The following is a 15,983-nucleotide window of genomic DNA, read 5'->3' as shown; positions in this document are numbered from 1 at the left end:
AGACGGGGAGAGTATTAATTAGGGTTGGATTCCATCCATTCAATAAGATGATCAATTAAAGCAGCTCAGCTCAACCAAGCCCGAACCACAAAATTGTACCCGAATTCAGGCACTTATTGGGCCTTAAGCCCATATTAGGCCCAGAATCAAGACCCACTCACCTCTAGCCCAGCCCAGAATCTGTATTATTGTAAATCTGAACATTTTTATTCTGAAAAGAGAAAAGAAAAAAGCATGGGCGAATAAACTTGAAACAGACTGTCACTAGCTAGCCTCAGAACTGTATCACAACACAAACTCACTCCCAAGTTCAAATCTGAAAATTCTGATTTCTGAATCCAATCTGCAGTGGTTTTAGGTATGGCGAGGTTGAGAAATTCTGTTCATGGTTGGAAATTTGGGTATGGATTGAAGTTTGAAGGCAAGTGACTTGTTCGCAATCGCAAGACGACACGGACTCATAGCAATCGAAATCGAAATCTGCCGCTGACTTAGAGCAGAATTCAGATGGGGACGACGGAGGAGAGGTACGATGGATAATGTTTTTGTTTTGTTTATCATTTGCTTGATAGTGTAATTCGATGAAATTCTGTTAGTTTGTTTGATCGACTACATAATTACATCAATTCTGCATTTCTGCTGATTCGTTCAATGTCTAGAATTTTTTGGGATTCCGGGAATTTGAGAACAATAGCCGTTGATATATCGTAATCCATTCCCATTCCCAACAGCTATATCATAATCCCACATTCCATAAACTTATAAATAGAATATTCTTTAAATATATTGTTCATCAATCCCACACAGAATTTGCAGCAAATTCTAATGCCAAAAAAAATTCCGAGAAAGTGTTCGTGTACGAGCTCGAATTGTCTACCTCCAAGAACAGAATATTTTGAGCTAAACTTCTATTGTCGGTATTTGGCAACATCATATCTCTCTCGTGCAATTTTAATTCTTTATTGTTGGTATTTTTTTGTTTCTTATTTCTAAGTTTTGTTGAAATGAAAAGATCTTCTAGCACACAAGAATCCCACGCTTTGGCAACATAACCATGCATACAAGAAGAGGAGGGAACTTTTGTCAATGAACAAATTGGACAAGACACACCTCACTTAACTTCTAGTATCAAAAGTCCAATTAGATACTCCCTCCGTTCAGTGTATCACATTTTCTATTTTCGTCCGTCCCATTAGAGTATATCACTTCCATTTTGGGACATGAGCCCTACTTTCTTCCTTCAACCACAACCACTCATTTTTTATATAACCCCGCAATCAATTCAACCACAACTACTCATTTCCACTCAACACATTAACCACCAACTTTTTCTTAAAACCCGCACCATTCCATATGTGGTACATTCTTACGGGACATAGGGAGTATAAATCTAGTAAAGTTTGTTTATATTTTGATTTGAACAATGGAAAAGCAACTTGTAAGATATGTAAAGCTCAATTTTCACACAAAGCTAATTGTGGCACCGGGACTTTATCTAGACATTTAATTAAGACCCATAATAAGAATTATGAAGATAATAACTTATTAATAGTAGACAACAAAATGCAGAACCATTATCTAGTGGCCTAATTGCTAATTTTACCTATGACCAAGAAGAAGTAAGATCTCAGCTAGCAAAAATGGTTGTAGGGGCTGAACTTCCTTTTAATTTTGTACAAAGTCATTATTTATGGAGGGATAATATTATCCCTCCTTGAAGTGAAAATAAGGAAGAAAAAATGGTGAACTTCTTTTTTGTGTAAAATGTGGGATAAGAAAGGAGACAATTAAAGGCATAAATTTTTGTTATCCCTCCTTTTTCCATCCATCAAAGTGAACGCATCCTTAAGGTACTAGCTCCTCTTTTGCAAGCTTTTACTAATGTATGTTCTATAATGTCCAATCGTTTTTATCCTACTTCTAATGTTATGTTGACAAACATGCTTAAAATTGTTAATTGTTTGATGAACATAGAATTGATAAAAATGTAAAAGAAGTTATTGAGAAAATGGAGGCTAAATGGATAAAACATTATGACAGTATTCCCTTTTGTGCAGTCTTTTCTTGTATATTTGATCCTAGATGTAAATTGGATGGTTGCGTGGATTAGGTTGAGGAATATTATAAATGTATTGGCTCTAAAAATGATGTAGATTATGGAGAAGAGATATATGATTCTTTATATGAATTCGTTAAGGAATATCCTTCATATGGAACTACTAATGTTACAACATACATCATCATCATCTAGCAAATGTGACAGTTAGATTATTAGAAACATTAAAAAAACAAAAGAGTGCTTGTAATCTAGGTGGTTATGAACTTAGTATTATTTACACCTTCCGTTAGAAGATGATTCAGACGACTTTGATGTATTGCAATGGTGGAAAACGAAACAAAAACTTTATTTAACTCTATGTATAATTGCATGTGATAATTAACATCTCAAATGTCTAGTGTAGCATCCGAAAGTGCTTTTAGTGCAGGCGCAAGAACGGTGACTGATAGAAGAACTCAGTTGAGTCCGAAGTCTGTTAAATTTTGCATGCTGTTGAAGGATTGGTTGGATGAAGAATACCGATTGAAAAATTTGGAGAGAGTAGGAGGATCTAAAATGCTGGAGAATATGAAGGGAGGCTATTTCGATGATGACGATGCTGACCAAGATCAAGATATTGAGAGGCACTATTTTCCCAATGCAGAGTATTACTGTTCGACTTCTCAAACTCCAAATTTTACTTATGATTGGGAAAAACTTCCGGATTAAGTGTTTTCATGTAGTTCTTCTAGTCTTTTCTATTTATATTTTACCTATGAGTATTTATAAAATAGAAGTATTTTTATTTAATATACAGGTAAGATTTCATTTCTGAATTCTTCAAACGACAAAAGATCCTCCCCTGCTTCCTTCTTTTCTGTTCATCGAGAAATAACTGACATCCTTGTCGATATGAATCAGAGAAAGTGAATCACAACCCTAAAAATATTTTCTTTTTCATGTCAGATTTTATAATTTGCTCATAAGTGAAGTCATTGTTGTATTTTGTCATAATGCTTTATATGGATTTACGTGTATAGTCATGCCATTTAGGACACACTACAAAAATAAAACAGGACGAGAATATATAATGTAGCAGAATATATACTTTTATAAATATAAAAGTGAAATTCTCTTTTGTAGGAAAAAAGAAAGGAGGCACTTGATGAAAGAATTTTTATTATCCCATATTTTTACATATTAAATTTATCAACCAAAAAGCACCATAATCTCATTGGTAAGATGGAATGGAGGTGGAAATGAAATGGTGATTCTTACATTGATTCCATTCTTTTGCTTGCTATATTTTCTTTGTAGAAATAACCATTCTTACATCTTAGTATTAGTAATTCCATTCCATTCTTAATCTTTTTAAATTTAAGTTTTAATATGTATATTTGTATGAAACATGTATATGAGTGAATTTTTAAAATGACCACTTTCATATTGTAAAAATAAAAAATGTCCACTAAAATAAAAAACTTAAAAAATGTCCACTGTTACCAAAATACCCTTCACATTAAAAATTAAAAAAATGTCCACTTTACATCACCCTTTAAAAAATCCCGCAATTCACAACCAGTGTGAATTCACAACCAAAAATTTTTGGTTGTGAATTCACACTGGTTGTGAATTATGAATTTACAACCAATCGAATTCACAACCAGAAATTTTTTTTTGTGAATTCACAACCAGTCGAATTCACAATCAAAATTTAATTTACAACCATATTTTTTTGGTTTTGAATTCACAACTGAACTGAAACCCTAAACCCTAGTTGTGAATGATTACGATTGTGAATTCACAACTGAACTGAAACACTAAATTCACAACTGAACTGAACTGAACTGAAACTTAACTGAAACTGAACTGAATTGAACTGAAACATTAAATTCACAACTGAACTGAAACCCTAAACACTAAACCCTAAACCCTAGTTGTGAATTCACAACTGAACTGAAACTGAAACTGAAACTGAACTGAACTGAAACTGAAACTGAACTGAACTGAACCCTAAACCCTAAAAACTAAACCCTAAACTCTAAAACCTAAACCCTAAACCCAATCTAAACCCTAAACCTAAACCCTAGTTGTGAATTGTTACGATTGTGAATTCACAACTGAACTGAACTAAAACACTAAACTCTAAACCTAAACCCTAGTTGTGAATTCACAACTGAACTAAACTGAAACTGAACCCTAAATCGTAAACCCTAAACCCTAAACCCAATCTAAACCCTAAACCCTAGTTGTGAATTGTTACGATTGTGAATTCACAACTGAACTGAACTGAAACACTAAACCCTAAACCTAAACCCTAGTTGTGAATTCACAACTGAACTGAAACTGAAACTGAAACTGAACTGAACCCTAAACCCTAAAAACTAAACCCTAAACCCTAAACCAAATCTAAACCCTAAACCCTAAACAGTCGAATTCACAACAAGAATTTTTTGGTTGTGTATTTACAACCAAAATTTAATACATAGCAAGAATTTTTTGGTTGAGAATTCACAACCAGTAAAATTCACAATCAGAATTTAATTCACAACTAGAATTTATTTTGGTTGTGAATTCAAGTAGTTGTGAATTTTGAGTTTTTAAAGTTTGAATTCACAACTAAAACTAGAATTTATTTTGATTGTGAATTCGAGTTTTAGTTGTGAATTAATAGATCTGGTTGTGAATTCAAGAATATTAAGTTGTGAATTCATAGATTTGATCGTGAATTCAAAAACATTAAGCTGTGAATTCATAAATTTGGTTGTGAATTTAAGAACATTAAAAAAATAATTATACAGCTCAATCATTGATTGTTGTACAACACCAAAATACAACAACTCAATCTACCATCAAAATACATCAATTCCTCTAAATCAACAATCAAGATACAACAAAATATTATCCGAATCAATTCAATCTACAATCAAAATACAACAAACAATTATTGACTTCGAAGCATTTGGACGTGAATTCATCCTTCACTTTGAGCTTGGATTTCTCTAGAAACTCCTTCAATCACATGGCCTTCTCTATTTTCCACCGCCGCGGGAGATGAAGGGTGGCCGCCGCCGCCTTCAATTTCTAGGGAAGAGAAACTAGAAAAACTCAAATTTACATCAGATCTGGGGGAGATCTGTCGATAGATGAATCGTACTCTCCACCGTCGCCGCTTCTCATCACTGCTACTACCATTGCAAAACCGCATCTTGAAATAGCTTCAACATCTCATTGAGGACTTCCATCAAACAGGTTGCATTCAATATCATTATGTGAGAAAAAAAAAACTTTAGTCCAAGCAAGGGAACCAAATCTACATCCCATCTAGGAAATTCCCGTCAATTCAATAGTGAATAAACAAAAAACACAGTAAATAGCATCAGAATTTATTCCCGTCAATCATCCTCCAAAACAAGCGCGACATTTGGAAAGACGACGAATTCTCCGATCTCGTCGTCTTCGAGAATTGCCTCCACACCTTGGATTTCTGCACCGCCCTCGATTCGTGCCTCAAACGCGCCGCGTGCATCGAATCTATCGTCAAAGTCGCCCTCCGCAAATTCGACGACGACCGAGCAAATGCGGGGAGGAATTACTCGAGAACTCTGGCGGAATTGAGGAATTTCAGCGCCGCGGAGGAGCTGTTCACGCAGGAGTTCTTCAAGGTCTTCACTCGCGTCTACGCTAAGCAGGCGTTGATGCTGGAGAGGCTGCAGGCGAAGAAGCAAAACCTAGACATAAAATTGGGGAAATTGCAGGCGTGGAGGAAGGTATCGAATGTGATATTCGCGGTGACATTCGCCGCCGTTCTGGTGTGCTCGGTGGCGGCGGCGGCGGTGAGCGCTCCGCCGGTGGTGACGGCATCTTGGAGTAGAGCAAAATAAAAAGTTAATTTTCTTCTTCGACACACCCAGATGCATCTTCGTCGATCTAATCAAGTTTGACGGCGGACGAGAGAACGGAAGCAGATTTTTTGATAGAGGCGTCGCGGTGGTGGTGGCTGTGCGGCGCTGCCGCTGCGATTGCCGGAGATTGAGTGGCGGCAGCGCGGCGAGAGGAGAAGGAGAGGGAGGGAGAGAGAGAGAGAGAGAGAGAGAGAGAGAGTGTTCAGCGACAGAGAGAGAGAACACGCGACAGAGAGAGCGCGAGAATTTTAGGTTTTTGGGAGAAGGGTATTTATGACTTTTCAATCAAAAAGTGGACAATTTTTATTATTTTTATCTTAGTGGACAATTTTTATCTTTACAATATGAAAGTGGATAGATTTATATATTTACTCTATATGAAACATTATTATTATTATTATTATTATTATTATTATTATTATTGATGTGTGTATTTTAGTTATTTAGTTAGTGTGTGTTTTGCTATGATTTTATATGATTTTACATGGTTTGTGACATTTTGACGCAGGAATTAGATGGATTGGAGATGGATGCTCGTAGATGGAAGAAGTTGGTGAAAGTCGAGAATTATGGAAGAAGCTGATTGATTTTGGAGAAGATTAGAGATTGGGCTTGGATTAATTATTCTAGATTTAATTATACTCAAAACTCTTGTTTTATTTAATTTTGGGTTTAATATTATTTAAAGGGGCCGAAGCCCATGAACTTGTAAGAGGCGGCAACTTTAGGGATCTTTATTCCTATATTTATGTTTGTTTTATTAGAGAGGAGCCGCCACTTTTCGAGGGAATACAGGAGATTAGAATTAATTAGTTGTTAGCCTTTAGTTTAGGGTGACAATTTTCGAAATTTGGAGGAGGAGAATTAAGTTGACTTATTTTTTATGCTTGGCAGACTTGATTCTTTTCTTAAAAGTGGTGAATTTGTTTAGTTAATTTGATTTTCTTAGTTTATTTTCGTATTGCTTGTTTAATTATTTTATGATTGCTTTGATTTATTTTATTATTTTTGGTTTAATTATGAGTAGCTAATTTCTTAATTCGGCGAGAATAATGAAGCACTAATTTATTAATCTGTGAGACCTAATTGAGCACAAAATTGATTCCTATTGATTTTGATTTATTCCTAGGGTTTAAAGATAATTCTGATTTTATTTAAGCCTGATCAACTTAGATTTAATTGGATTACAGTCAATTGGTTCCCCCAATCCGTAATTGTTGGAATATGGCTGATTAGTGATAAAACTACCGTGTTCGTAGTAGGAATATGACTGATTAGTGATAAAACTACCGTGTTCGTAGTAGGAATAAATTGGTGGATTAATTATTACTAGCGTATCTAGAATAATTGGTCTAAATTGGGTTCCTTCATCTTAATGCTATTAAAATATTAAATCTAGGTGTGGCGTCATCTTAATGCTATTAGAATATTAAATCTAGGTCTGGCGTCTCCAACTAGGTTATATTTTAATAAGGGAAATAAGCAGGTCTGGCGTCTCTAGCTGTTTATCGACACAGTAAGTAGGAATTGGGGTACGTCCGTTGCGTTTCACGGTATACTATAACTGTTAATCTTTGCGTCGATGATCAGAGCTTTGAATTAGTGTGGATTTATTCGAACCGAGTTACCTTTTTATTGATTTATTTCAAGAGTTATTTTATTTGATTTAATTTGCTTCCTTAGTTATAATTAATTTTCTCAAAATTAAGGCGTGGTGGCAGATTTTAGGGAATTGAATGATTTTACCTGCTCTCTGTGGGATCGACCCTGCTTATCTTGTTTTGATAATTCTGCATGAATTATTTGGTGGTATACGACGTCCACCAATTATTATTATTATTATTATTATTATTATTATTATTATTATTATTATTATTATTATTATTATTATTATTATTATTATTATTATTATTATTCAAATTCAAACTATAAAAAGTATTTTTTGAATAAAAATAAAATATTATCAACTTTATATAAGCAATAGTCTAATATATGGATTGAAATTGACGCAACACATTATATAATCATATATAGATTTTACGTATTTATTTTATATAATTTGTTCTCCTTTTTTTCATGTTTCTATTTCATATATATATTTTTCTTATTTATTATATATCAACAATTACACTAACTAATATTGATTTTTTTTTCTAACTTATATATACTAAAAACATGGGTTTAGATCATTAAGAAATGTGTTTAACTAAAGTAACTATTTATAGTACAACGAATACAATAAAAAATATAATTTGTGAAATATATATATATATATATAGGGGAAGGCTAAAATAAGAACGCTTCTTAAAATATAAATTAGGAACCATTTTCAGCCCTTAGATCATCAAGATCTACGGTTGATTCATCACCTTATTGGATAAATTCATGGTCTTGAGTTCGAATCCCAAAGGTAGCAAAAAATTATTTTTCGCAATTCATGCCTTTATACAGTTTATTCATGCGTGTTATACATAAAATTCATGCATTTTTTCTGGTTCGTAATTCTTAAAATAAGGGTGGTTTATTGAATAACCGCCCCCTCTATATATATATATATATATATATAGGGGGAAGTTCTATGGAAACACAAAGTTAAATAGAGAAAGGAGACAAGATTTGATTCGTTGATTTCATGAAATCTGATGGTGTGTATTATATATTTGTACAAATTTCCGTCCCTCTTGATAACTGAAAGGTTAATATAGTAAACTTACTTCAATGTTATAACCGTTTCCACCATATATTTAATGTGCACTATCTTTTTAATTTTGGTAGATATGGTGGGTATCCATAATTAGATATCTTATCTCAATTTAAACAAATTTAAGAACCAAATCAATTCTCTATTATGTAAATTGAATAAATAATATCAATAGCGTTATTTTTCATTCAAAAAGTTTTACTCTTATTTTTTGGTTTGTTATTTTCATTCAATAATAAATCTTATTTTCTAGATGAATAAATGAACATACTAATATTCGTATAAAAACAAATAAACATACTAATGTTCATTGATATGTTCGTTGAAATAGATCAGGTCCCTGGGAAGAGAGGAAGGCCGTGGTGGCTAAGTGCGAGATGGAGAGAGATCTGAATGTGGGTATGTGAGAGGGAGGTGTATGTTCGTATAAAAAACAAATGAACATATTAATGTTCGTCGATATGTTTGTATAAAAACAAATAAACATACTAATGTTCGTATAAAAACAAATGAACATACTAATGTTCATTGATATGTTCGTTGAAATAGAAAATGAATATACAAATGAACATACTAATGAAAACTACAATATTGATCCATCCTATCAGATTGAATCCCACCAGAATAGAAGATGAGGAATTCACGTGATTTGCTGAACATACCAAATTTGTTGAAATGAAGTATTACTTATTTGTCCTTCAGCAGCAAAATATAAGCAATTTAACAATATTTAATTACACGAAAATTAATATCATGAAATTATATTGACCCTTGATTCAGATTGATCCAATGATCATGATATGGTCTTTATTCTCCATCTAAGTAAGTGGTTGCCATGGAATCACACCCTATATATATATATATATATAGGGGGCGGTTATTCAATAAACCACCCTTATTTTAAGAATTATGAACCAGCAAAAATGCATGAATTTTATGTATAACACGCATGAATAAACTGTATAAAGGCATGAATTGCGAAAAATAATTTTTTGTTACCTTTGGGATTCGAACTCAGGACCATGAATTTATCCAACAAGGTGATGAATCAACCGTAGATCTTGATGATCTAAGGGCTGAAAATGGTTCCTAATTTATATTTTAAGAAGCGTTCTTATATATATATATATATATATATATATATATATATATATATATATATATATATATATAGGGGAGGGTTATACAAAAAACTCCCCTTAGACTATAATATAAGGAGAAATCATAACCATTAAAATCTAATCTTGTACGACTGAGATTAATTTCCTATGGGGCGTTACATTCGTTTTTTGTGTACCTATAATTCATACATAATTTTCGCTGGAGGGTATAATTGGGTAGTGTAATTTATTCTCTTTCTATCTTAATTATCCGTTTCCGAAATTAAAGCCATATTTTTTGGGAATAAAAATGTCATCATTGACGTGAAGAATGGGAAAAGATTTCATTGCATATTCAAAGATAATTCTGGAGAAAATCATTTCAGATTCTCTATATCTTTGGAATTCCATCTGATAATTATTACTCGACAAGAAATAACACCTAATCTAATAATTCATTCTGTACATACAAATATACTTGCCTAATAATTCATATAGTACATACAATGATACAAATATACTTCCGTGATAATTCATACCATATAATTCATATAGTTGATAATTCATACAGTACATTCAGAAATACTTGCCTAATAATTCATACGAATATAATTCATACAGTCGATAATTCATACAATATATTCAAAAATACTTGCCTGCCTAATAATTCATACGCATATAATTCATACAGTTGATAATTCATACAATACATTCAAATATAATTGCTTAATAATTCATTGCACGTCGACATGTGTCAATTTCAAAGAATGAGTACATGCAAACTCGTTCGTAATTCTATTAATTTGTTTGGTTTTTTTGGATGATTCCGGTAGAATTTTAAAATGGATAGAAGGTGTTCAATTATTGTGTTTATTTTCAGTTTCCTAATTAACGTGTTTAATATGTGATTTATGAATTGAGAAAAAAAAGATACACACTTGGATGTAATCCCCACAATTTAGGAAAAGATATTTATTAAAACTATAAAATTACTTGTTTACCCAATACACATATGAACCGAAAAATTGCTAGAGAAATCATTAACTAAATCAGGCCATTAATTGATTAAGATCTAATGGCCTAGATTAGTTCTTATTTTATAGTCTAACTTTGGTTTTTATTTTAGCCTTCCCCTATATATATATAGGGGAAGGCTAAAATAAGAACGCTTCTTAAAATATAAATTAGGAACCATTTTCAGCCCTTAGATCATCAAGATCTACGGTTGATTCATCACCTTGTTGGATAAATTCATGGTCCTGAGTTCGAATCTCAAAGGTAGCAAAAAATTATTTTTCACAATTCATGCCTTTATACAGTTTATTCATGCGTATTATACATAAAATTCATGCATTTTTGCTGGTTTGTAATTCTTAAAATAAGGGTGGTTTATTGAATAACCGCCCCCTATATATATATATATATATATATATATATTTATACTGTAATAATATTATTTTCAAATGAGAATTGATATACTTACAGTTTAACGATGTATATAAAAATAATACTATGTGAAATTCATGCTAAATTTTATGGACTCCTTAATAATATTTCGACTTAACATAATTAAGTATTAATTAATTCAAACATTTAAGTTCTATGAAGTTAAAGAAAAAAAATAAAATTACAGATACTTAAATCTATCTATCAACAATCAATTTTTAAAAATTTTAAGAAAAAACTGTATATCCTATAGAACTATATATTACTCCCTCCGTCCCGCGAGTCTTGACACGTTTGAGTTCGGCACGGGAATTAAGGAGATGTAGATTAGTGTTTTAAGTATGTAATTAAGTAAAATATAAAATTGATAAAGTAGGAGATAAAATGTAATAAAAGTGATAAAGTAGGAGAGAGAATATAATAAAGGTGATAAAGTAGGAGAGATAATGTAATAATTATTACCCAAAAAGGAAAACGTGTCAAGATTCGTGGGACGGAGGGAGTACATCCACAAAATTATCATTTTAATTTAAATTTTGCAAATGTTCTTCGTGACATAGATCAATAAAATATTTATCTACTCAATTATATTTATAATTTTTATACTTTCAAAGTGATGTAAAATGTAATTTAGTAAAATAAAATAATTTCATTCTATTCCTAAACTTTATTTATAGCTACCAATCATGGACTTGAAATCCAATAAAGAATCAAAATTTCATTCTTATTGTATTCGTTGTGCATACCAAGCATAGAAATCACATAAGTTTTGTCATTCCTTTCCCATCTTCATTCCATTCCATTCCACCATCATTCCATTTCATCATACCAATCAGCGCACGACCATCATCATCATTTTCTCATCTGGGCTCAATAGTTGACACAGTTAAGCCATTGACAGAATGTTTTACATCTAATGAGCTGCTGGAACTTGTTGCAACAGCAAATGCAGGCTTGTTGGGTGGTGGAAGAGCTGCAATCTCACTGCTAAGCATGGACACCACACTAGACATGTTTGGTCTCTCATTGGGATTTTCTTGCACACACAAAAGTCCCACATTTATGTACCTCAACGCCGTCGAAGCCGCCGCCGGAGATCCCACCATATCATCCACCAGTTCCACACCTCTGCCCGAAATCCACAGATCCCATGTCTGCAAAACATTTCATCCAACCACCTCAAAATACATTTCTCACACAGTGGAGGTGTAATATGTGAAAAAAACAGCTGCTTACATATCCAAGAAGATTGAGAGAGTCAGTTTGGTAGAAGCCAGTGTTCTTCTTGCCACTTATAATCTCAAGAACCAAAACTCCAAAACTGAACACATCAGACTTTATGGAAGATAGGCCTTGCAATGCATACTCAGGAGCCATATAGCCACTAACATTTGATTTCCAGACAACAAATCTACAATATCAGTTATTTTGCAAATGTCTACATTATATAGTAATAGTTGTAATAAGACTTCTCTTTGTTCACTTACTATGTTCCAACAATCTTATTCGTCTGAGCCAGCGAATCATTGCCTCCAAAGATACGCGCCATGCCAAAATCTGAAATCTTGGGGTTCATTTCAGCATCTAGGAGAATGTTACTCGCCTTCAAATCTCTATGAATGATGCGCACCCTCGAGTATTCATGGAGATAGAGGAGCCCTTGAGCAATCCCTTCAACAATGCCAACGCGTGTTGGCCAATCTAGCAACTCTTGTTTGGTTGAGTCTGGTTTGATCATCATTGCTAGTCTCATTATAGTGTTGTAGGATGTATTAATGAAGTAAGTGGTACTAACCAAAAAGGAACAAGTCTAGACTCTTATTAGGCATGTACTCATAGATGAGTATGCTCTCATCAGGGTGAATGCAGCAGCCCAAGAGGCGAACGAGGTTTCTGTGCTGGAGCTTTGCGATTAACAAGATTTCATTTCTGAATTCCTCAAAGCCTTGTCTGGATTTCTTTGAGAGCCTCTTCATGGCCACTTCTAGTCCATTCAGTAATTTGCCCTGTTTGAAAAAAATTGGAAGATGTATTAAGCAAGCCAGAGTTTATGAGAAGATAAGATGAAATTTTGAACCTTGTAAACTGGTCCAAATCCTCCCTCTCCAAGCTTGTTTTCTGGTGAGAAGTTGTTAGCTGCAGCAGAAACACTTGCATAATTGAACATTGGCAAATCAAATTGTGTGTTGGCATTCCTTGTTCCATCATAGGATGGCTGCTTCACATTAAGCTCGAATTCGAACGACAAAAGATCCTCTCCATCTTCCTTGCCTTCTGTTCATTGAAAAAACACTATCAAAAGCAAATTCCCTCTCTGCTAATTGTTGCATGAACTGATGAATATGTAAAACAAAATCATATAAAAATCATGCCTTGCTTAACCTTTGTGTTTGTTCCTCCTGGTGTAGAAGCAGCCCAGAACGCCTCCGGAGAAAACCAACACCACCGGAACCACCACTGCGATGATCACCTCCACCATCTTCTTTCTTCCTGAATAAATTCCAAGCTCCACATAAAATTAAAGCACACACACATATAAACAAATTTATGACTCATGCAGCAAAAACCTTTTCCATTTTCCCCACAATCTCCACAAAATGGCTCTTCAGGTAGTTGAAAAGTGGTGCTCCAATTCCGTTTGCTTCGCAGAGATGTAAGCTGCATTAAGTTTCCTGATGAATCCAACACAACCATGGAGAAGACAGCAGGATTCAACACAGAATATCTTATGTAAGTTCCATATTCATTTGCAGGAAAGCTGAAATTGTACAAGTAGCTCAGTTCAGGAACTGAGCTGAACACAGATACATTCCAATCTCCACTCCTCCAATACACAGTTGACATTTTCCACATCAAGAAGAAAGAATGAGGCTTTTCACTAGACATCTCCATAGAAAAGGGTCCCGGAGATGGATCATCGGTGCTTTTCCAAGAGACGAGACGCTGCCTTCTGCCAAGCCCAGCTCCAGCCAGCCAAGCATCAGTAGGGTGATCAAAACTCTGCCAAAATATTCTACCTGGCTTTGATCCATCTCTTAAGATGAGATTCCCATCATCAAGAAGCACTGCTTCAACAGTTTCTGGCAGAGTTGGGATCAAACTTGTGGACCAGAAGGGATCAAGATCATGGTACAACTCTAGGTTGCCATTTGGAGCTAGTTTGAGCTGCTTCAAACCTGAAGTGTTGGGCAATGGATGCTCTCTGTTAGCCACCCAAACTACAGTTTTGTTTGGAAAATCTTTGTACCAAATGCCTAAATAGGTGTTGTGTGAGGAAGTAGTGAAGAATCCCAGTTCAAAGATGCCATCTTTTGAGATTAAGGTGTGGCTCTCTGTGATGTAATCTCCTTTGGAAAGTGTGTCTGTTCCAATGGAAGGGCATGGGTTTTGTGCCATTAAACATAGCAGTAAACATGCTGAGATTACTAGGTTTCCATCATTTGTGATTCTCAACATGTTTGATCTGATAATTGATACTTGCACAGCAGATCCAAGAAATGATAGGTGTTATTAGTAAAGAAAAAAACTTGTTTTACTGAAATAACTTTTGTGAAACCAGATAATAAAAGCTCATGAAACGAGCCAGGTTTACTTTAGAAGGGAAGTAGTCAATGTTCAATAAATTTGAAGTCAAGTTTTAAATATACACGACAAATGAAAATAAAAGTAAAAGTAAAAGAATATGTATCAACTAATTTTCTTTTGTCTCAAAATTAGTACGTGGGTACCAATGTACCATTTAATTTGGTGCTATCTAAATTGATTAAGATAATCAAACGAATTTTCTCGATTTGGACTTTGGAGTATGAATATGAATATCAATTTACTTTCAGTCAGTCCAATGACAAGTAAGCCACAAAAGCAATATTGATATCCAAGATTTTTTTTTTTTTTTTTGATTTGGGGGAGTTGGGAAGGGGGAGCAGTGGGGTTTGAACCCGGGACCTCACTGTTCACACACAGGAGGTCGCACGGCTTGGTGTCCCCTTGGAAAGATATCCAAGAATTTTCTTAACTGGAAAAAGTTAGTCGCCATTTACTTTGAAAAATCATAATATTGACTATATAGAGTGTACATTGCATCAAATTTTTGTAATAAGGCAGCTAGCGTATCAATCCGGTTTGACATTTTTAGCCTCCCCTTGATTTTAGATCCTACGTGACATCATGAAGGATTTCTATTTCAAATTCCTGCAATTCTATAGCATTTAAATTTATAATATTCATCCTATGTAATGTGGCAAATTAATTTCACATATACTATTTTATTTTTATTTAATATTTAAATTATATCAATTATTCAAGAAATATTTTATCCCATCTCACTCTCCACATCTGAAGAAAACCGATCGCATCCTTATTTTCACTTTTAAAACACAACTCGCCCCATCGCCGCCGACGAGCCATCTCACTCTCACTCTCCACACTCCGGCGAAAGCTGTCGCCGACGAGCCACGGCCGCGGCTTCTCTCTCGACCCCCATTTTCATCTCTCAGTCCCTAATCTCCATCCTCTCTCCCAAAGAAACCTTAGATCCCCAAATCCTCACCGCCTCTTCTCGATTTCCAACGACCACGACAACCATGGTCATCGCCACTTCGTATGTGACTAATATACATCTGATGTGGCTTTAGTAGTATTTTATTTTTACTCAACACTGCCGCCAACGATCGTGCCTTCGTTGCTCAACACTGCCACTTTTCCCACAACTTTTCCTCTCAGAAGTAAGTCTTTTAATCTTCGTGTCCAAAGAATTGAGTCTATTCTAATGGGACGGAGAGAATATATATTTA

At 34.1% G+C, this 15,983-nt stretch overlaps 2 protein-coding genes and 1 long non-coding RNA gene across 3 annotated transcripts; 2 read left to right on the top strand and 1 right to left on the bottom strand.

Moving 5' to 3' along the window:
• The first annotated feature begins 231 nt into the window (after positions 1 to 231).
• Positions 232 to 2,870, top strand: LOC130987082 (uncharacterized). The gene is made up of 2 exons (XR_009089566.1): positions 232 to 527; positions 2,463 to 2,870. It is a non-coding gene; the product is annotated as an uncharacterized LOC130987082 (long non-coding RNA).
• Positions 2,871 to 3,285: 415 nt separating this feature from the next.
• LOC131026047 (UPF0496 protein 1-like) lies at positions 3,286 to 6,526 on the top strand. Its single transcript, XM_057955823.1, has 3 exons — positions 3,286 to 3,291; positions 5,455 to 5,850; positions 6,452 to 6,526. The coding sequence occupies exons 1-3, from the start codon at positions 3,286 to 3,288 to the stop codon at positions 6,524 to 6,526; spliced, it is 477 nt and encodes a 158-aa protein (XP_057811806.1).
• Positions 6,527 to 11,882: 5,356 nt separating this feature from the next.
• On the bottom strand, positions 11,883 to 14,767 carry LOC130987081 (receptor-like serine/threonine-protein kinase SD1-7). Its single transcript, XM_057910675.1, has 7 exons — positions 13,758 to 14,767; positions 13,573 to 13,680; positions 13,268 to 13,464; positions 12,986 to 13,196; positions 12,678 to 12,915; positions 12,427 to 12,574; positions 11,883 to 12,344 (listed from the first exon to the last, which is right to left on the bottom strand). The coding sequence occupies exons 1-7, from the start codon at positions 14,644 to 14,646 to the stop codon at positions 12,051 to 12,053; spliced, it is 2,085 nt and encodes a 694-aa protein (XP_057766658.1). The 5' UTR covers positions 14,647 to 14,767; the 3' UTR covers positions 11,883 to 12,050.
• Between the last annotated feature and the right edge of the window lie 1,216 nt (positions 14,768 to 15,983).

Source organism: Salvia miltiorrhiza, chromosome 5 (assembly GCF_028751815.1).
Source record: "Salvia miltiorrhiza cultivar Shanhuang (shh) chromosome 5, IMPLAD_Smil_shh, whole genome shotgun sequence".
Lineage (NCBI taxonomy): Eukaryota > Viridiplantae > Streptophyta > Magnoliopsida > Lamiales > Lamiaceae > Salvia > Salvia miltiorrhiza.
Note: the sequence above shows the minus strand (reverse complement) of the source record. Positions and strands in the feature narration are given on the sequence as shown.